At 35.8% G+C, this 21,515-nt stretch overlaps 1 protein-coding gene across 6 annotated transcripts in view; it reads right to left on the bottom strand.

Annotated features, from left to right (window-relative positions):
- The window catches only part of EPHA7 (EPH receptor A7), a 149,727-nt gene that overhangs the window by 24,743 nt on the left and 103,469 nt on the right, over window positions 1-21,515 (bottom strand). For 3 of the 6 annotated variants that reach the window (XM_084761852.1, XM_084761851.1, XM_084761854.1), the window contains exons 6-7: window positions 6,719-6,843; window positions 3,922-4,090 (exon numbers count right to left, since the gene is read on the bottom strand). In XM_084761852.1, the coding sequence (XP_084617978.1) occupies window positions 3,922-4,090; window positions 6,719-6,843 (294 nt within the window). Of the gene's footprint in view, window positions 1-3,906; window positions 4,091-6,718; window positions 6,844-21,515 lie in introns of all 6 variants that reach the window. The other 3 variants (XM_084761849.1, XM_084761850.1, XM_084761853.1) reach the window with 1 other exon arrangement.

Raw genomic sequence — 21,515 nt, 5'->3', positions numbered from 1 at the left:
TTGTTGGAGGCAAGGGACTTGGTCTCCAGGGCAGAAAACATTATATATGAATAGCTGCCTTGCTTCAACAAGCAACACCCACTGCTAACCCTAACCAGATTTAGTCTATTTTTTCCATGTTGTTTCCACATACAACTTATCTCTTCCATCCAGAGATAGCTCATATATTATACAGAACAATTTTTCAGACATCTAATCATACAGTTTCCGACTGCATGTATTAAACACTTTCCTTAATGTGTCACCTGGTGACCTGTCTCTAGAGAGAACCAAAGGAAAATTATTTCGTTAGTAAATAACTTTTAAGTCCTAAATTCTGAGTTACAGCCTAACAGGCATATGACTAAAAAAGCACAGCTTTTTAGTTGAGTTGTTTTCCTTCTTATTTATTTATTTATTAATTAATTGTTTGTTTTTATTTGATTTTTTTACATATACAGAGACGATACAGACTGGAGTAATTCTCATGAGAAATGAAACAATTATACACTCAAGTGTTGAAATGCTTTGTATTCAGTGATCCCAAGGGGACAATCCTCTGCTTGTGTAAGGCTCAGTTATTCCCTTAGTTTTGGAGGCAGTGCTCCAATGGAAACACTGAGTTCAGCCGAACAGTGAGTCAACATCCACGAATGCTCATTTATGTTGGCTTCTTACTGTTGAACTTTAGTCTTTTAATAGTTGACCTATATCATGATTTTTTTCATTTATGTCAATGGTAGAACATTTTGGAGGTAACCGTTGAGACCAGAATCAGAAGACCACATTTTTAAAACTGCAAAACCAGTAGTTGGACTAAGTAGAAGTGGAATTGGGATGAATGTGTAATGGGATCCTTGTTAATTTCTGTTTGAAGAGTGCTTACATATCATCTTCCTGGGTAAATCTTCACTCCTATCTTGTTTCAGAGCACCGTCATCACTATTTATTGGATGGTAATATTGCACCTTGAATTTTGCCATAGTTAACCATATAGCCAGAATCCATAAACTTGGCACACTGTTTCACTAAGCTTAGTCTGAGTGCACTTACAATTTCTCGCATCTATCTGTGTACCTACTTCTTAGAGTAGCATACATGCTGAGTCAGTGGACCTTAAAGAGGCTAGTATAGTCATCCTTGAAAACCCTCAAGAGATTTCCAGGGCATCTGAAAGACCAGCACGGTTTTCCCATAGTACAAATATAGTCTTCTCTCTTTACACTTGCATTTGCTTATAAGTTCAATATCGAGTTTTCCTGAAGCTCAATGATCTAATGACATCACACTAATGGCTAAAGGAGGTGAGATTAGTATGCTGTATTTTAACATAAACACAACCTTTGCCTGCCACAGTGGGTAATCCCAGCACTCAGGGAGGTAGAGGCAGGTGGATCTCTGTGAGTTCAAAGCCAGCCTGGTCTACAATTGAGTCCAGGACAGCCAAGGCTACTTTGAGAAACCAAAAAGAAAGAAAAAGAAAAATACTGAAAGCAAACACAAACAGACAAAAACCCCAAACCAAATCAGGACAACCTTTTGAGAGTCCTTCAATATTTTGAAGAGTATAAAATGTTTCTGATATAAAAATTATTGAGAATAGTTCGGGTGAATAATAATACCTTTAGAAACTTTTCAAACTATCTACCATCCATAATACATTGCATGTATAAATTTAATATAGCTACTACTAACCTGGCACTTAGGCAAGTTGGAGTACATCCACATAATGCATGGATATCCCACAGTGGGATTTTTAACACCTATCTTTGATCGCTGAGTCATTCTGATAACCTAGCTCAGGTTTGTATGATCTTCTTATTTCTTATCCATTGAGTGATGTTTACGCATTAAATGCTACAGTAGGTGCTGTCAAGTCAATAGTGTAGGAATTTTATGTGCTCTCACCAGTCTGCTTCTAGATTGCCTAGAAATCTCTGTGCCAGGGGCACAGGATCAAAGAATTGCCACCTATCCTGTGGCTCCTCTCTTTCTTGCTCTCTTACCTCTCCCTCTCCCTCTCCCTCTCTCTCTCTCTCTCTCTCTCTCTGCTCCCCCACTATCTATTTCTCTCTGTTTCTCTCTCTGTCATCATTGCTCACTCAGGACCTAACTCCTCTCTTCTTACCTTCCCTCAAATAAATCTCCTAGTCCCAGATCTGTTGCGTGACATCTATATTTACATATTATAATAAATAGTTTAAAGAAGTAAAAAAATAAATGATTGTTTCTACAAGTTTACATCTTAAAGGAAGAGAACACTCTGATAATAAAAATCACGATATGTTTTGTAATATAAAATACATTTAATATTAATTTCATGTGATCACTCAGGATCTGAGTCTTCATCTTAATTTTTAGGTCTTAGTTACAGCCTTTTAAATAATGAAAGTGATATTTATAGCTATTCAATTCAATAAACAACTAGTTTGTTTCAATTTACAATGTCAAGAAAGGATATAAATTCATTTCTGAAGTTTTCAAAACTAAAGAAGAAATAACAAAACTTGGAGAGACTCATTGGACATTAGAAAGCATAAGGTAATACTAGGAAAATGCCTTCAGTTGGAAACTATGGCAGCATATTTCAATACTAAAGATTTTTTTTGTGTCAGTACTAAAATATCTACTTTAATTGCTTAAGTAGATCCTTGGGAGCTACTAAATTTAGATATTCTTAATTTTGCTCTTATATGTTCCATAATAAATGATACATATGAAACTAAAGGGCATTCAGTCCATCATACCCCATTATGACAACTTTTCACCTGATAGTTGTACGTGTACAGTTCTACAAAAATGTTATATACTTTATGTTGATTTCATATATATTTTGTTATTCATTTAAAAATATAATGATATTTTGAAAGAAAATTATGGCTGAAAAATTTAACAAGCTTCAGTTAATTCAAAGGTTTTCAATCTATCTGTCATTTAAAAGATGTATTTTCTGAAGTCAAAATAATTCTGACCAAAATTTCATTACTTCAAAAGCTTTTTAAAAAGTGAAAAAAGAATGTAATATCATGATTTTTAATTCACTTAAAAAATTTCAAGGAACACTAGAATGTCAAAGGACAACAGGAAAGACCCACTGGGTAAAGTTGGAGTCTAAGCAGTAATATCAGGAGGAATCAATAACTCCCAAATGTGGAAATTAACCAGGGTTTTAGGGCAGCTGAGGAGAAACCTACCTCTCAAGATGAAACTGTCTATATGTAACATACAACATAGTGATATATTTTGATTATTAACTTACATTGTAAAACATGAACAATTGATCCAGTGGCTTAAAACTCATTGATTATGTTCTACTTTCAGGTAGAGTGGTCAGTTCCAGGATATTTAGTTATGTTTCAAATATCCTTAATATTTTCTAGTATAACTGAAATAATTCATAACAACAGTGATAAAAGGACTCTTCAAATTCAAGAAACACAAGTTTTGAGATCTTTCTGAACTCTCAATGACTGAGACCATTGCTAGAAACATAGAACTTCAATTAACCACAAATCATGAATAGGATATTATTTATAATAGCCTATTATTCTTCCAGTCACTCTCTTGGGTCCTGTCTGTAAAGGAGTGTATTTGATGCACACAATTTGAATTACAACATGCTGAGGCACAAAAACATCTCGTTCAACACACAAACTCAAGGACTTCTACATGTTTCTCATTTTACGTTTAAAAATAAATATAGTATACATTTAAAAGTCTGTTATCATAAAGTTTTAATATTATTGAATATAGAGAATATTTAATAATTATTTTCATGAATGACCTTTATGCTAGATATATTTATGTTCATGCATATTAATTTGTAGACACAAAAATTAGTTTTGATGCAAAAACATCACTCACAATACAAAAATAAACCAAGTGACAGCTATAAAGTGAAAAATCTGAACCAAAGATGGTAATTACCTTCAAACATTTTACCTGTAGCTTCCTCTAGTGTGGCCACATCAAGCCTGGGGCTGTAGTTCCCATAACCAGCTGCGGTGAAAGCGCGGATCTGAAAAACATACACTGTTCCCGGTTTCAGATTAGTAATGGAGGCTGAGGTGGACTTGGTTTTCAGCGTTGAGTAGCTCCTTTCTCTTTGATCCTGCAATGATATTTAAAGGGGGAAATTTATCTGACTGTTGATTCTGGTAGTACATTTTAATTTGCTGTATTGCTTTCATTTAATTGAAGCTTTAGTCTACCTTCTGGAGTACTGTGACACTCATTGTTTCTAAAATAATATAAAATGCAATGGAAACAATGCCTTTGTTGTATAAATTTCAAAGAGAAATAAAGCCATTAAAATGATCACTATGATTGAGATTTTGCTGTGTTGAGGCAGGGCACCGTGGCTCCCACTTTTTGGCCACATTTCTTTTTTGACTAATATGCAGGTACACCTGGGAGACCTCTGGCTTAATAGAGGACTTCCTATAGCTATATGATTCTTCACACTTTTTTTTTCTAAGTAAAATTTAGAAAAAAAATTCAAATGCAAAAAAAAAAAAAAAAAGCCAACCAAGTAACCTATTTAATCAAGAATTTCAGCTAAATGCTGCCACCATAGTGACACACTGGTTACTCTCAATAAGAAGGGTAGAAATTTATATCCACATAATGGTACTTCGTAGAGTATTTTAGTTGCAACTTTGAATCTGAGAGTAAAGTGTGTGAATTATGGCTGTGGTTTGACACTATTTTAAATATAATTTTATTTACTCACTTTTCAAATGTAAATATCAAGGCTTGCAAAGTTTATTCAAGCAATAGTTTATGCTTCTTCTAACATACCATATGTGTTAAGGATATTTTATATACTTATATGGTCTTTTACATAAAATCATGAGATAAGCTTAAGAATTTATTGAATATGAAACTTTAAGCATGTACACTCATCGAAACAATATTTATTAGAGTAACACTTCAATTTCCATTTATATGACTTTCTTATGCTACGAAGAGAAGTTGAAAAAGTTATGCTTTCTAAAATATACATTTTTGGATAGTTTATGATTCCTTCTGTAAGTACCAGTGTGAAAATTATTTACTGAAATCTGACAATATCATCTCGATTTATTTACCTTCACATGGCTACTTCTAAAAGTGGAAAGAAACACTCCGACTGAGTTTATGGAGTTGATTCGTGATAGCCCTAGTACCATCATTTATAAAGATGATCATGGATATTATATATGTAATCACAGACAGTTGAAGTATCTCTGAGCAGAACTAGAGAGAACTCACAGTCAGTGAGCATCAATACACAGATCCTGTGCCTTCTCACGGCACAGCTACTCAGTTCCAGTACTGCACTCCAATAACTGCCTATTTTCCACATTACTGGCTGTAAATACATTCTGTTTCTTTCATGCAAATAAAACCCAGCAATTTGAACGCACTTATTTCAGATAAGGATTTGCAGAAGATTGCTGATTCCCCGTGAGAAACTCTGCCACACTGTACTGTAAAATGTGCTTTATTGACTTTAAAATCTACCAATTTCGGGAGAGACCATAACTATTAGGGATTACGTGAAACAGATAAAACAAAAACTGCGTTAAAAACAATGATCCCCTTTAAGCACATTTGATGGGACAAGAAATGTATTTTTTTTGTTATAAAGCAGAAGCATAAAAATGCAGCTGAGGCTAAGAAGAAAACAAACCAGGATGAAAATAGGAAGCTAAAGTATTTTAAAGGTGAACAGTGACACTTACCTTACTTTAAACTTTGTTTTCTTTTTGTTTTTCCTCACCTGGTGTGGAGGGCCTTTGCTATGAAGTGTACACATTTCAATGAACTCTATTCATTCATTTCCAAATTTTCCCCCAAATGTTAGGACTTTATTTTACACTCATGTCTAACGGGAAGTCATTCTATGTATTGGAGCACTCACCTAACTCACTTACCTTGACAGAGTGCCATTCATTACCATTAGAATCACAACCTCTAATAGTGGTAGGCTCTGGGTTTTACATTTTGAGTGATGTTTTTCTGCGTGGTAAAACTCAGATAATTGGGAATGGACTTTATAGAATTTTCCCTCTCTAAATAAGACACAGATGAATATTTTCATATGGACAGGGATTTGCTAGTAATAGCTAGTCATTCTATTCAGAGTATGGAAAGGAGCAGCCCATGCGTTTTAGACAATACTTTCTATAGGAGGAGAGGTATGAGATGTAATAATCTAATATGTCTACTGTAACTTCCAGAGAGAATCTAAAGGAATTAAATAATATCAGCTTAATCTTAGTGTTGGAGGATATTATATACATGTTATGCACATTACAATTAGATATTATAACAGCATTTGAAAACATAGATCCTATGAAACCTTTAGATTAAAGTGTCATAACCACACAAATATACTGAAGGGAGCTTTTTCTTTTCTTTTCTTTTTTCTTTTTTATCAAAATGCATTGGATTAATTGGTTTCGGTGTCACTAAAGTATCCTATGTCTAATTATTATACCAAAAAAAAAAAAAACCCTGAAGAAATACACTATAAATACAATATTCTCATTTGTGTGACACATAAAGTTAACAAATAGAGATCTTGACTGTAATCACGAGCCAGGGCTGGTGGAGATGGTTATTAAACACAATGAGTCATAAGTCCGAATTCCTAGTCGCTCCAAATAGTGGTGTTAGGACCGGCACTGGCATACAGTGCGGTGGGATGGCGTCAGACACAGCACAGCTCACACCGCAGCTCCCGCACACTTACTTTCTCATAATACTTGATTTCATATTCCGTGATGACTCCATTGGGATGCTCCGGTTCCTGCCAGGAAAGCTCCACAGTCCGCTGCAGAACTCTCTCCTTCATTACTCCGCTCACTTGCGAGGGGGCTGTTTGGACAAGATGTGTCAATAAACAATGGGAGAATTCACTGGGTGCCTCACATCAAATGTCACAACTGATCAGTCCCATGCTGCGCCAGTTTCATTAAGGTAAAAGAAAGCACCTTTTCATAGCTCGCAATTCAAAAGCTAATGAATATTCAAACAGGACCTTATTACTGTTCATAAACCTTAATAGAAATTTAAATTAAAGTGCAAACAGCAGAAGATAGTATTGTTCAAGTTAGTGAAAGATGAAAATGATGGGGCTGAGAATGACAATTAAGCAAATGAATGCTAATTAAGGCTAGAAAATATGATTTCGGATTAATCTCCAGTGATAAACTGAGTCCAAATATTTATTTTACATAAAACGGAAATACACTTTTCAAATGAAATAAAAATCTGAATACTCTAGAGAAAAAAGTTCGTGAAGTAGAATCTTCAATTAAATCACTTTAAAGTGATTTTTTTTTTGTTTCATTTGTGTATGTGTATCTGAATATGTGCTTCTGTCCCTGTATACTTATTCTCAAAGAATACCAACTTACTTTGGTGAAAAGTTTTATGCTTCATTAGGTAAAGATGCTAGAAAAGGTGCAAGCTTCTCCCTTGTCAAGCTGGGCATGGCCAGCTTTATATCCTGGCATATACCAATGCATACCTACTAACCCAGGCTGCAAAAGCTTTGGTCAAGGCAGTTCAAAGCCAACGCCTCGCTTTCTCTTTCTGTGCTGATAACAGTATGCATTGAGTTCCTTCATTCTAATTAGTGGCATATCCTCTTTCTGGTAGCTAAGGCTTTGGAATTCAGTAAGCTAATTTGCTCTGTCCAATTTGCTCGGTGATGATTAACTAGTCGTCTACTCTGCCTAAGTGAGTAGCTGCGCAGGCTTGGCTGAGTTTCAGTGGGGTCATTATGTTTCATGTATCATGCTCTATCTCACTCTGTAAAATATTTTCAGGCTGTTAATTTAATTTTCAGATGTCCAAAATTGTTAATAATCCTGCTGACAGAAAAGCAATTATATGGGACCAAAGCCATTTCAGCAAATTTCTGATGTTTATCCCTTTGGCTGTATTTTGTTTCTTCTACTTCTTAATACGTTCTTGCATCAATGTCTGGAAAACACATTTTTCACATCTTCCTTGCTTTGCAGACTTGAAGGATGGCCAGGGAAGACCCATGACTGCCATTCCTGCCCACATTACTAATAAAGAACAGATATGCAACTAAGGAGGAATGATTTTTTTCTTGAAGGAAATTCTCAGTATATGGTGTTTTCAGGTAAATGCATATCTGGTACACGTGCAATGAAGCAAATTTGCAGTAAGAAACCCCTTTTCAGCAACTCTTATACCTCACAGCAGCTGGGAAAACTTATGTCTAAACTCATAAAGACCATCCTTAGCACAACTCACAGCTTAAGATGTGTGAGCAGTCCCACAGCCTCGGGCACCATAAGACCCAGCCAATGAGAAGGTGACGTTATATTGACCAGTTTCTGAGAGTCACATTTACTCTGAAGCCTAGAAAGCAGCCTAAGTGAAAACACTGCTAAGAGCGGCAGGTTGACTTGCATACCAGGGCTGCTGAGCTCTGATTATGGCATATAATGTAGGTGTGCCATGAGAAATCAAGGTGCAAAGACGTAGGTGACATAGTTCAACACATTTAAGATTTCAGGCTACTTTCAGAAAGCATGCATCACATGCTGTAGTTGTCAGTAACTGTTCATATTCTGCTCAGTTCCTGGCTCAAACAAAACATGAAAGAGTTAGGAAGCCTTGGATTCTCAGAGCTATGGAGAAAATGTGGGCTATAAATACACCTTACTTAGTTTCTGCTACATAGAGCAAGCTCTAATGCAAAACAAGACTTGATTTTTGAAAGTTACACTAAAATTACACTCACTATTTGAAACTGTAAAAGAACTTTTACAGATATAATTATGATAATTGAGGATTTGGGGGAAAGGGGTGCCAAAAATACTTGAAATCTGTAATATTTTGAAATTCATCCTATTTCTCTAATGGTGCTCTATGCCATAACATATTTCTCTTTTGCAGCAGGAAGCCATGCCCATAAGGGACACACTGCTCATTTTGTGCACTTATTTGATTTTAAAATGGTTGCTGATGGTGAATCCAGCCTCACATTTTCAGAAGGCAGAGGAAGAAATATCAGTGACTGACACTTGAGAATAGTGAGCCGTGGGAAAGAATAGTCTTTCAAATACAAGGTTTTAGTTTGGAAAAACTGATAATATTTTACCTGAGCTTTAATATTTTACGCATAGAAGATAAGTACCTCCAAAGTGTACCATCTACAAACACAGATATCTCTATACTTGACCAATTCCAAGAATGTCAGTTTACAATGGAAGCTATATAAGAGAGGGGCATACATGTCCTGATGCTAAAAACACAATGTACTCTATGGTTGCCTTGTCATGTCTGATCTACTTTATGAATCACAGTGGATCAGTTTCACCAAAAATCCACTCACACAAACTGTTCAGGTAACTATGACCCATTGTTCATTCCTGAAAATGAAATCTAAAAGCTGCATTACATAACGTTTAACAACCAATTATAGTATGACATTAATTTATAATGTCCATGCTTCTTAAAATGAAATCAATATACAGTTCATTTGGAACTGATGTGAATCTAATAACCAGTAAGCAATAATAGGAACTGGGAAATACTTGTTAAAAGTATTAACATGACAGAGACAATCAACATAACTTTTAGTAGAGTTTCTTTTGGATGATTAACAGATGTATTTTCATCAATATTTCTGGAAATATTAAAATATGACAACCTCAACTAAAAAACAAATATAACTTTCCTGGTTTTTGAAAAATTCTTACAAACCATGAAAAGGAAATAAAAATATGTAAAAGCCATATAGTACACTGTGAATTCTATGTGAAATCTGTACTAAATAATGGTTAAACTATGATATCAGGAAATTTAAAAATGATTTCCACAGATGAAAATGATCCATCTCAACACCCTGATTAACAAAGTTGCTAAATTTATGAAATAGGAAATTAAAGTAAGAGGTAGAAAATTAGGTTTTTGGTTATGATCTGCTAAGATCAAGCTCTGGACTTATAAAACCAGGAGGAACTATTGATATACAAACATCAAGTGGTATTTTACACAGTATGACAGTCTACACAGCCATATACAATCTTTTCTATGAATCTCTGATTCAACTTTAAAATTATATTTAAATTATAGAACAAGGGCTCTATTTTTCTCTTACTAAAATGTTAATCGTGTGTGTATGTGTGTGTGTGTGTGTGCGTGTGTGTGTGTGTGTGTGTGTGTGTGTGTGCTGTGTGCACGCATGCACGTGCATAGTTATGCACATTTTCCTTCATGAAGTACAGAAAAGAACTATTTGAAAACACAGTGTGTGCCTGAAATGACACTGCAGATAAAAGAAAAGCTATAGACTTTAAACCAGAAAGATGCTCCAGCTAGAGTTGAGATGTGCATTGGGGGAAGACAAAGGATCTGAATCCCAAGGGGCAGTCAGTACACTTTAGTGGAAGGTCCTAGGGCAAACACAAGAAGATACGGAGCGAGGCTTTAGGATAAAGTACTGACCCTGGCTGACAGCAGAGAAGTGCATACTTCAGTCCTTTATGAAGCAACAAAGAACCAATTAAGACTAGAGGTATTTTTCCCCTAAAGCTTCCAAAACTACAAAATACAAAACAAAAATAAAACAGAAAAAAAGCATAAAATGAAAAGAAAGAGAAATAGGAAAGGAGGAGAAAGGAAGGCTAGCCTAAATGAGTTTGTAGCCTGCGGAAACTTTGAACTAAGCATTGAGCTCAAAGATACTCTTTCAGAATTCTGATTCATGAAATTGTGGGTTATAAAATAAATGCTGTTTTAAGTTATTCAGTCTGGCAATAATTTCTTATTATAATAAGAGTAAAGAAAATTTATGCACTTCCCTTTTTTATTTCTATCAACAAAGGTAATAATTGCATATATAATGATGTGACCTGTCAGACAGTACATTGAAATGCCATGTGGATAATTTTGAACTTATGCTCCAAATGCAATATTTTATAAGAACAAATCCCACCCCACAATAAAAGAAACTTTGTATGTATGTGGTGGAATTTTGGTGAATATCTTAAATTTTGTTTGGTTTTGGGTTTTTAAAAGAGCTTCATTTATAGCCGTCATCTTTTTGTTTGTTCAGATTTTCTTACTGTATTTCAAAGAACTGAGTGGACATCTATCAGTAATCCTGGCAGAACAATGAGGAAAGATGAATCATCAAGTATAAACTGAGCTATGAGCATGCATGCATACTTGCTAATTCTTTTGGCATATGTAAATTTACATTAGGTGATTGCAAAAGGGAGAAATGAAGATTCTTTAAAACACTATGTAAAACATGTTCTACAATAACACAACTTTTTTATTAAACACTTTTGTCACTATGTATTATCAATACACAGTTAAATTTTAAGAAACTTTGAAGTTAAAAGTGTATTTATCATTAGTACTTTAGTATTTTGTTATATTATATTTAGCATTCCTCCTATTCCCTAGCAGTATTTTGATTTTACATTTTAAAATAAAAAAATACATAATGTATCTCAAGTACAGAGTACTAGTTAGTTCTTAATTGTTCCAATGTAATGGAGCAAATTGATTTCTAGGACAAGTAGGAGTATGTGCAAAATGTCAACACATGATTTTTTACTGAGCACTAAGGTTTAACTTCCCACGAAAAGGGTCAATAACATATTATTAATAATAGCTAAAATAGTTTATCACATATAAAGTCTAAAGGCAATTGAATTGGCAGCAGCCAAGAACCCACTATGAATATCAGAGTAGTGAAATTATATGGTTGGAGGTAAGGATGCTTTCTGGCTAAAGTAAACCAAACCTTGTTTCAATACCAAGCAGTTGAGAAAAATCAGTATTTAATGCACCAATGTTTTTCACATGAGCTATCATTAAAACATCATGTTCCATCTAAAGTGGGCATGATGTTTATGTGACAAAGCAGAAGGAGAGTAGCATCTCTGGTAAACGCCTCCGCCTCCTCAAGTGCACGCAAGCAGAAGCCATGCCAGAATATTTTCTACCAGGTAATAGACTATTGTAAAATGACTGCTTCACCATTTGACCAGAATTGCACTACTTTAAAGCAACAGTTACAGGAATGATCTGCCAATATATCAATGAGAATCAAATTTTCTTCTCTAGACACACCACATAATTGCTAACTACTGTTTAAATACGGAATTCGTCTAATGTGTCTGACCTTCACAGAGAAACTTCTCAGTAAAAATGTGTCAGGGTCAGCATGCTCAGTTGTGGAGATTCCTGTTAGTAGAGTTCCCAAACACGTGATTCCACTGTGCCCGCTGAAGGGCTATTAAAGCATCAGTGGGCAAAAAGTTAATTTGTAATTCCTGGTCATTTTTAATCTTCAAAAAATTCCGCTGGATATATACATCTGAATATAGCAGATATAAACCAGGCAGGTTCCTTTAGTGAGACTTCCTCTTGACATAGACTTATTCACAGAGGAACTAGGAAAGAGCGTCATAGGACAATTGGAGAAGTTAAGGAGCCCTGTGAGAGAAATTATCTAGCTTTTACTTCACTATTTAAAAGTCATTCTTTTATAAGTCTAGCTGATGCCAACCAATATTTGTTTGGCATTTACTAGATGCAGAAAAGATTTTTTTCTTTGATCCTTAGGAACTTGGAAAATTCTTTGCTCATATACTATACACAGCTATATAATTCTTAGGGTTTTCATTTTGAAATATATTTTCCATATTATGACATTACAAGGTAGATATTGTATTTCTTTGTTGTTGTGAAAGAGTGGAGTCTCATGTAGATATCATGACACATCCTAGCAGAAAGAGGCAGGCTCCAGGTAAGCCTATGCTTTCAAGTCCCATTTCTCATTTGTTCCCCTACCTGACTAATAATTCCAGGTGCTTCTTCTCGTGGGACTAGGCAGCAGAAACATAATTAAAGTTCCCCCATGAGGCTATGTTCTGGGAGGTGGTGGAAACTTTAGATAGTGGGACGTCTGTGGAAGAGGTAGATCACTGGGGACAAGCTCTTAAAGTCTGCACCTGGTCCTCATTTTTTTCTTCCTGTCTGCATAGGGTTAGAAACCTCTGCCACAAGCTCCAGCCACGTTAATTCTGAGTCTTTCTGAAGCCCAGATTCAACAGAGCTAATCATGATGAGATAGAACCACCAAACCATAATCCAAATTATTTTTTTCTTCCTTTTAAGTCATTTACAACAGAGGTTCTGCCCCAATGAGGAGGAAGTTAAAAAGGGGATGTGGAAAATAATAAATAATAAATAAATAAATATAGCCTGTAGAACCTTTTGGGACCTGAAGAGGTTTGGCCAAGTAAAGAATTTTTTTTAAGGCAAGGACACATACATACTACATAAGTTTAAAGGCACAAAAGTAAGTAACCATGAAACTTTCTCCAGGACCTGGTCTGTGTCTGAAGGACGTTTTTATTAATGTAACCACTCTTAACAGTTTCTTTGCTATCCTTCCTGAAATAGTTAAAGTAACCCCAAATGTATGGATTTTTTTTTTAATCCTAAGGGTTTTATTTTAATGGCCACTTTTGAGTCTTGATGTTTCTGTCTGCAGCACTTCAGGAAGTGAGTCATGTAGGCCCGCAGTGTCTTTTGTCATCTGTTGTGTTCTATACACAGAGGTGCCGTGCTTATTGTGCCCTGTCCTCACTAATAAGCATGGGCCTTCCCTACCACTCTCTGTAATAGATGGAGATGAATACAAGTGCCTGAGCACCCGTTAATGAATACAAATTTCTTTTTAAAATATATTTTATTAATTTGTTCATATTACATCTCAATTGTTATCCCACTCCTTGGATCCTCCCATTCCTCCCTCCTTCCCATTTTCCCCTTACTCTCCTCCCCAATGACTGTGACTGAGGGGGACCTCATCCCCCTGTATATGTAGAAATTTGTATATGTAGAAATTTGTAAATACAAATTTCTAAGGAGAATGAAATATTTTAGAGTGGTCTCCTGTTTACAAGTGGAACGCAGTGGATAGGGCTTTATGATCTAGAGATGAGATGAGGCAAGGGTCAAGATTCACTTAGAATAACTGTTGTAAAAGAAAAGAAAGACTGAAGTCATCGTTGTTTAAGGAATTCTAGAGCGGATGCCCTATGTGACTGACTGCTCAAGTACTGTTTCCAGGCCGTGTTGAGAAAGCTTGTATCAGATATACACTTACAGTTCTGTAAGTCCCCCTTTTGTGTGTTGCATAGCCGATATTTTTTTCTTAGCAAGACGTCTCGGCAAAAGAAGCATTTATTTTCCTATACAGCTTCCTTGACTGCTTTCTTCTGAGAAAAGCTACTTATCTGTTCTATACTGACATTTTGAGTAGCAGCATCTTTTCAAAGAACTGCACTATTGGTCAAGTGTCCTTCACTGTTACACTAAAATGCCCAGGATGCAGATCAGTATAACATTTCTATTGATTTTTTTTTTTGATGAGAGATCTGTTCATTCAGAACTTCAGCATATCATTTTTCCACACATGATTATAGGGTAAATAAATAACTCTATGGGCTACAGAGATGATGGATAATGAAGTCTGATCTGCTGTCTCTGAGAAAACAAGTTTCTATATTGTGATTGGGTCCTATGTATCCCTGACTGTTCTTAAAGTTCCTATGTAGCTGAGAATGACCTTGAACTCCCCATCCTTTAGTATCTACTTCCTTAATCTTGAGGTCATAGGTATACAACGGCAAGTCCATGCTGTTGAACCTGGGGCCACATATGTGCAACATGAACCCTCCATCAGTTGACCTTCATCAAAGCACACACTATAGAAATTTTTACGGAAAAACATGTCAAAATAGGAATTTACATATACAGTTTGAATATAAAACTAAACAACAGATACGATGTAAGCCAGGTGCCAGTGAGCAAAACTTTTGGGGACAGTAGAAAGTTGAACAATAAAATGTTTTATTTCTAGCCTTATAAATTGTAACTTCATGTTTTGGAGGTGTAACCTGCATCCAAATTAATTATCTGGTGGTGGTGGCATCACATGTATAATGCCTAGTGATATTTGTATATACAAGACAACTTGTAGGAAGTTAAAAATGCCATTTCCCCCACTCCAACTAAGATACTGCTGTGAGCTTATACTTTATCTCCTCAGCTCTTCTGATGTTTCTGAATGTTGATGTAGAGTGCAGAAGGCTGAGCATAAGAGACAATCTACCAGCTTTGCGATGGGGTCCATTGCATTTTTTCTGGGTGACCTTGAACAATAAAATGAACAGCAATGTGCTTGGGATTGTAAGAACCAAAATAGAAATAACCATAGTTTATAATTCAAAAATAGATTATAATAGAAATGCATGTATGAATTAATATTAAATATTGAGAATCAGTTCTGGCATGTGCCTAAAGAAACACCCCCAAATTTTTCCTGTATTAACATAACTGATGTCTGGGACTCATTCCAGAATACATCTTTTTAAAAATCAGATACTCTAAATTCCAGTTCTGGCATTGGTATTTTTTTCACATGCATGGATGAACGCACTGGTAAAGTGTTGCACAGCTGGGCTTGAGAATGATTCTGTTGCCATTGGTCAGGAACATACATAATCATTTTAAGTTCAGAGTCCACTTTTCATAACTAAGGTTGACCTTCTTAGGCATGTAAATAACATATTCATAGTTTTATCAAATAAAGAGTCAAGTTATATAGTGTATGATATACTTTATGAATAATGGCAAGAAAGAAAACTAAAACCTAAGTTTTACGTCTTTGAAAAGGGATACTTCATAGTAAAATGTAAATTAAATTACTAGAATTGGAAGAGCACCATCAATAAATGACCTTAAAAAAAAAAACACCATACATTACATGGTGTTGAGAATAAAAACCCAGTGCTTTTACTTTTCAATGACAAGGAACCTTTTGAACTATTTTTCATACCACATCTTCATCTTTTTGTTTTTTGTTTTTGTTTTGTTTTGTTTTGTTTTTTGGTCTGTCAGAAAACCTCATTCCATTTCTAACTTTCTGTGAGTCTATAGCCATATGCTGCCTTTTTATAGGGCCAACTATGCAACTTTGCCTTGCTTTATAGATAGAATATTTACAGAATGGATTTTATCAGTAAGTATATAAAGCCATGGCCCTCAGCCAGGCCCATTTTAATAATACAAATGGACCCTACACACATATACAAACACATGGATAATGACCTCTTACGGGCCAGAGTAACATTTTCAGTTGAGGACATTTTCTTTTATTTGAAAGAAAGTTTGAAAAATGACAGAGGATTATATTATATTCCAACAGCAAAATACATTTCAGTATTGTTCTCTTCTGCTTATCAGTTTACTTTATTTCAAAACGATCACAGAATCAATTTTATTTAAATTTCACATTATAGTTTACGTTAATACTCAGTCAAGAGAAAATTCTTTGGAAGGAGAAAATGAGAACAGAAGGATGAAGCAGCGGAAAGGCAAGGGACTCAGCAGACAAAGCCTCACCTTTTTATGTCAACTGAAAGTACAGCTTGAAAAGTTATCACCTCAGCTGCTCCATTTGTTTTTAAAAATATAAACTTACTAAGTGCATACCGCTCAATAGTAAGTCTTCAATACCAGGCTGGATTTAAGACTTTATTATGAAACCTGAGTGCAAAATAAACAACTTCCTGCATCTGGTAACCATGCAAAACTTAGTTTGTAGCTTGTACTTCAAAGCCGTGTGTCACAAGGTATAAGCTTCCACGAAGAAAGCCATATGTAGACATCACATTAGATTTTCCTCTACATGTGATTCAAATGCTGTGACATGGCATTAATTGTCTATACAATATGTTAGTTTCAGTAAAGATTGAGTCAGCCTCCTATAGTGGCTATTTATAGTTGATGGAAAATACATCTTACAATAATTAGGTATAGGTAGGGAAAGTTGTCAATTCCCAATAAGTTTTGTTTCAAAAATTAATTCATAATTAATTGTTTTTTTTCTATTTAGATATTTCTCCCCTAAAGAAACAATAACTCATTGCTTGACGAGCTGATGAACTATTTGATCTAGAATACTATAGAAATACAATATGTGCATATCAAAACTATGCTGAAACCAATGTGTCTTAACACTAGTAATAGTAATGACAAATGCACAAACAACCAGGAAGCCACAATGAAAAAAAAAAAAAAACAATAATCACTAGTATATACAGAGGCACCAAAACAGGAATTAGGATCTCACTGGCAATTCCTCAGTATACTGTGTCATTGGTTTCTGCTCCCATGCCCCTCCTCAGTACATCCTCCTTCCTAGCTCCTCCCCGTTATGCCCTCCACATTAGATACTCCCAACAGTCTGATGTCTCCATCAAGAAACCTATGCAGATCACCTTCTGCCTGTGACCTGGCCTGCTCCATTATTTCTATTGTATAGGGACTGCTTTCTTTATTCAAAACTAGTTTCAGACAGCAAGAAGTATCCACCATCTTAATAGCTAACAATGGATCTTGGGAGATACTTCAGTAGTAAGAAAACTTGTTTGAGGGCCTGAGTTCAAATCCCACAGAAGCTTGATTTTAAAAGCCAGGTGTATTCACACATCCCTGTAAACCTTGGACTGTCAGGGTCAGAGACAGGAGGTCACTGGGACTTGCCGGCCACCAGCCTAGCTATCTATAGGCTCAGACCCTCTGCCAAAGGCACAAAGCAGAGAGTGATAGAGCAGTACACTAGCTATCCTCCTCTGGCCTCTGCATGCACTGGAGTACATACATGTGTATATACAATAGATGCCGTAGAAGCATGGCACACATCTCACCCACAAAAAAAATGGGGGTGGAAAGCTGAGCATGGTGGCACACACTTTTAATGCCAGCATTCAGGAGGCAGAGGCAGGCAGATCTCTGTGAGTTCGAGGCCAGCCGAGCCTACAAAGTGAGTCCAGGACAGCCAACACTACACAAAGAGACCTTGTCTCGACAAAAAAAATGGGGGTGGAGTAGAGGAGATACATACAAAGAATATAACGCCTCCAATTTTACCTTTTATTAGATAATTGGGAGCTGCCCCACTGGCCTATAGGCTATGTCCTCTGCACTTCTTTTCTGTGATGAAACTGTTAATACATGACACTGAAGAACTGTAACACAAAAATGTGGTGATAATGCTGGGATTTGCAGAGAAAAAGACTGAATCCATGATTGTCCAACTTATAGCAAATTATGTCTTAGTGTGCTGTCAGTGAACTATGAAGTGGAAGATATTCATTGTACGGATCCCTGTCCCTCGCCCCCTCAATATGCCTTTTCCTGATGTATAATTTGTTTGGCTATAAGAAAAAAAATACACTGTAGTTTAAGGTTTGTGCTTTTTTATATATATATAAAAATCTGTTCTGCTGCCCAGCTCAGTGACACATGTCTTTAATCGAGCACTCAGGAGGCAGAAGCAGGCAAATCTCTATGAGTTAGAGGCCAGCCTGGTCTACAAGGCCAGTCCAGGTCAGCCAGGGAAAAACAGAGGAACCTTGTCTGGAAAAAATTTTGCTCTGCTGATGGCTGATATGTTTGATAAACAGAGCAATATAATTCTTATTACCTTTCTCTTGCAGTTGTAATAAGTCTGTTACTACCAGACACCACACACATGCTACTTGCACAGAAAGTGGTAAGACAATGTGGAGTGCTTCGGACTTAAGGCAGAAAAGCAAATGTTTCCATCATATTTTGGAAAACTGTTTATTGCTCATTTATTCTTTCATCAGGCTGTGCAATATATTTTTAACTTCAGACTGAATGTGCTGCTCCCTAACATCAGGAGGGGTGTAAATTAAAAAAAAAAAAAAAAAAAGGAGATAGCAGGAAGGAAGCTGGCATTGTCTGCCTCTACTAGGGAGATGACACACTTTATGTGACAATTTCCTCCAGTATCCTCAGTGTCACATTATGGTCCTACAGAACCAACAGAGTTGCCTAGGCCTCCTGTGGTGTGTAAAGACCATGGTTTGTGCACGATGCACAAAGTTCTGTCAATCAGGACTTGGGGAGAGGTTTACAGTTTTAAATCACACTAGATTGTCCTGTGGATAGGAACAAATTCTTCCTTGTTTTCACTTTTTAGTGGTAATTTTAGGCAAGACAATTTTTTTTAGAGAGATCCTTTTCTTAAGCTGGTTGACTATTCACAAACTATGCGCAAGATTTGCCAGTATCTGTTCTCCAGGATGGGAAGCTGTACGGGTTCATTACATGCTCACATCTGCAGTAGCTGGCTAGGCGCCTCATGATGAACAATGTCCTAGCATTTTAATATTCATGGTTTAGCAGAAACTAATATGACTATCCAGGCAATTCATATTACAGATCTGATCTTTATTTCCTTATTGGCAGAAAAAAAAACCCTAGAAACTCACAATGGCACATCATGACTACAGCCCTGAAACATCGCTGTAACTGATGTTGCAAATACCACTCTGCAGATGTTCACTTAATCTGTCCAGTTTACTGACCAGCATGCTTAATTTCTCTTTCAGATGAGTATAAAGTCCATTTCGTCCAGTCGTAAGTATTTTCCAGTGGTACCCCTCTCTGAGAAATTCTGTAAAACTTATGAAACATTTCTCATTTCTGGCTTAAAGTGCCAAAGATGGCAAACAATGCAACAGTGTAACATTCTTTATTTAGAAACTGCTCATATCAATGAATAATGAGAGTCATATTTTTTTGTGGTTGGTACTTATTAAGAATTTATTTGGAATAGGAAGTTTTTGTACTATATTTTAAAGTAAGGGCTTCTGAAATTAAGAGACTTTTATCTCACAAACATACGCACACACATCACACAAACACACAATTAAATTCAGAGGCAAAGACAATTAACAGTAAGCACATAATCACATAGCTAAAAATAAATTTTTAACAAAAGTTGAAAATACATGATAATTCCACCACTAAAAAGCACAGTAGAGTACTTACTTTGGTGGTACGCTACTGTTTTAAAATAATAATCACAAATGTTACTGTTGATAACAATGTACTGCAATGCTCAAAATGATAAAAAAATGAAACTTTTTTTTTTACAAAAAATGACGATTGTTGAACATATCTAATGCATAAAATCATATAATGTGCAGATTTATCAAAAACTCCTAAATGTTTGTATATTAGTGCTTCAAACATTTTTGGAAATCACTAAGATTTATTGTTACTCTGCATGACACTGGCCAGTTTGGAGAGCTGTACCATACATTGTTCCTCACATAAAGACACAACAAAGCACCCAGCCACCAAAAAGCACACATACATGTGGCTACGTACACGTGAGCAGCATATATAATGAATAAAGTGTTGAACTGCATAACATCCCAGAGTGAAAGGATCCCACTTTCAACTCCATCTAGTGTGGCTGAAGCTATTTCCTGCCTTCTTCACAGGACTTGAACTCAGGACCAAAATGTTTGAGCACTGCACTTTCACTTATTAATTATGGCATTTTACCGCAACTGCTAAACTTCTACGAATCATAGGTTTAATATGTAATATGGAAATAACAGTAAAGACAATAGTGATTTTGAAAACTAAGCAATGATTAGCAATAACCTGAGTAATTAAGAAAAGAAGAAAATAATGTGTAAAACTGACTTTATGATACATGACCAAAATTCAATCTATTTCCATTGTTTCATCCAAATGCAAGCTAAAAGTTTATAATGATACTGATTTCTATTTTGTCTGCTAATAGAGAACATGATTAAAATTACTGTATTTATTTATTCAGGCCATGCATGAGTGTGTGTGTGTGTGTGTGTGTTTGTGTGTGTGTGTTGGCACACCTGTGCCATGACATGGGTGTGGAGGTGAGAGGCCAACTCATGGAGTTAGCTTTCTCCTTCTGCTATGTGGTTCCCTAGGACCTTAGAATGTCAGAATTGATTGCAAGTTCCCTTATATGCTGAATCAACTCACTGTTTTGAGAACATAAGTTGGTAGAAGCTCCTTAAACTTTCAAATCATTCATAAAAACAAGTTCTTATGTAAGAATATTTGCTAACATTGTATTCTGAATGTTGAATGTTTAGTATAGTCTGATATTTCTTGATTATAGCGAATTTTCTCAAAGATTTATTTGTCATGCTAAATGATAAAATATGTGACTCAAACCATTTTTATAATTTATACAATCGCTTTTCTAAAGTATACCCCATGCTTTTGCTACTTGGTTGCTTTAAAGTGCTTTATTCAACTCTCAGGAAGTAAAGAACCAGGCATAGTTGGCACACTTGGGAGGTGGAGTGGGGAAGACAAGAATTTCCAGCCAAGCTGATCTCAGCATCACGCTGCTAATACATATTGTTTTATCACTCCCCAAGAAAGTCCAGGGTGTCATTAAAACACACATACATCAGCTGTTTCACAAGGACTTCATGGAGAAATGGCTTAATTTCTTAGTCAAAGTCCTATAACATATCATAAATATGACCATGTTTCATTTCTGCAAACATTAGCTAAATCAACAGAGTCCACTGAGCCACCAGTAATTGGCAAAAAGTCCTGGTAGGGGTTACAAGGTAAGTAACCTCTTTCCA

This window comes from Acomys minous, assembly GCF_964271855.1.
Source record: "Acomys minous genome assembly, chromosome: 1".
Taxonomy (NCBI): domain Eukaryota; kingdom Metazoa; phylum Chordata; class Mammalia; order Rodentia; family Muridae; genus Acomys; species Acomys minous.
Note: the sequence above shows the minus strand (reverse complement) of the source record. Positions and strands in the feature narration are given on the sequence as shown.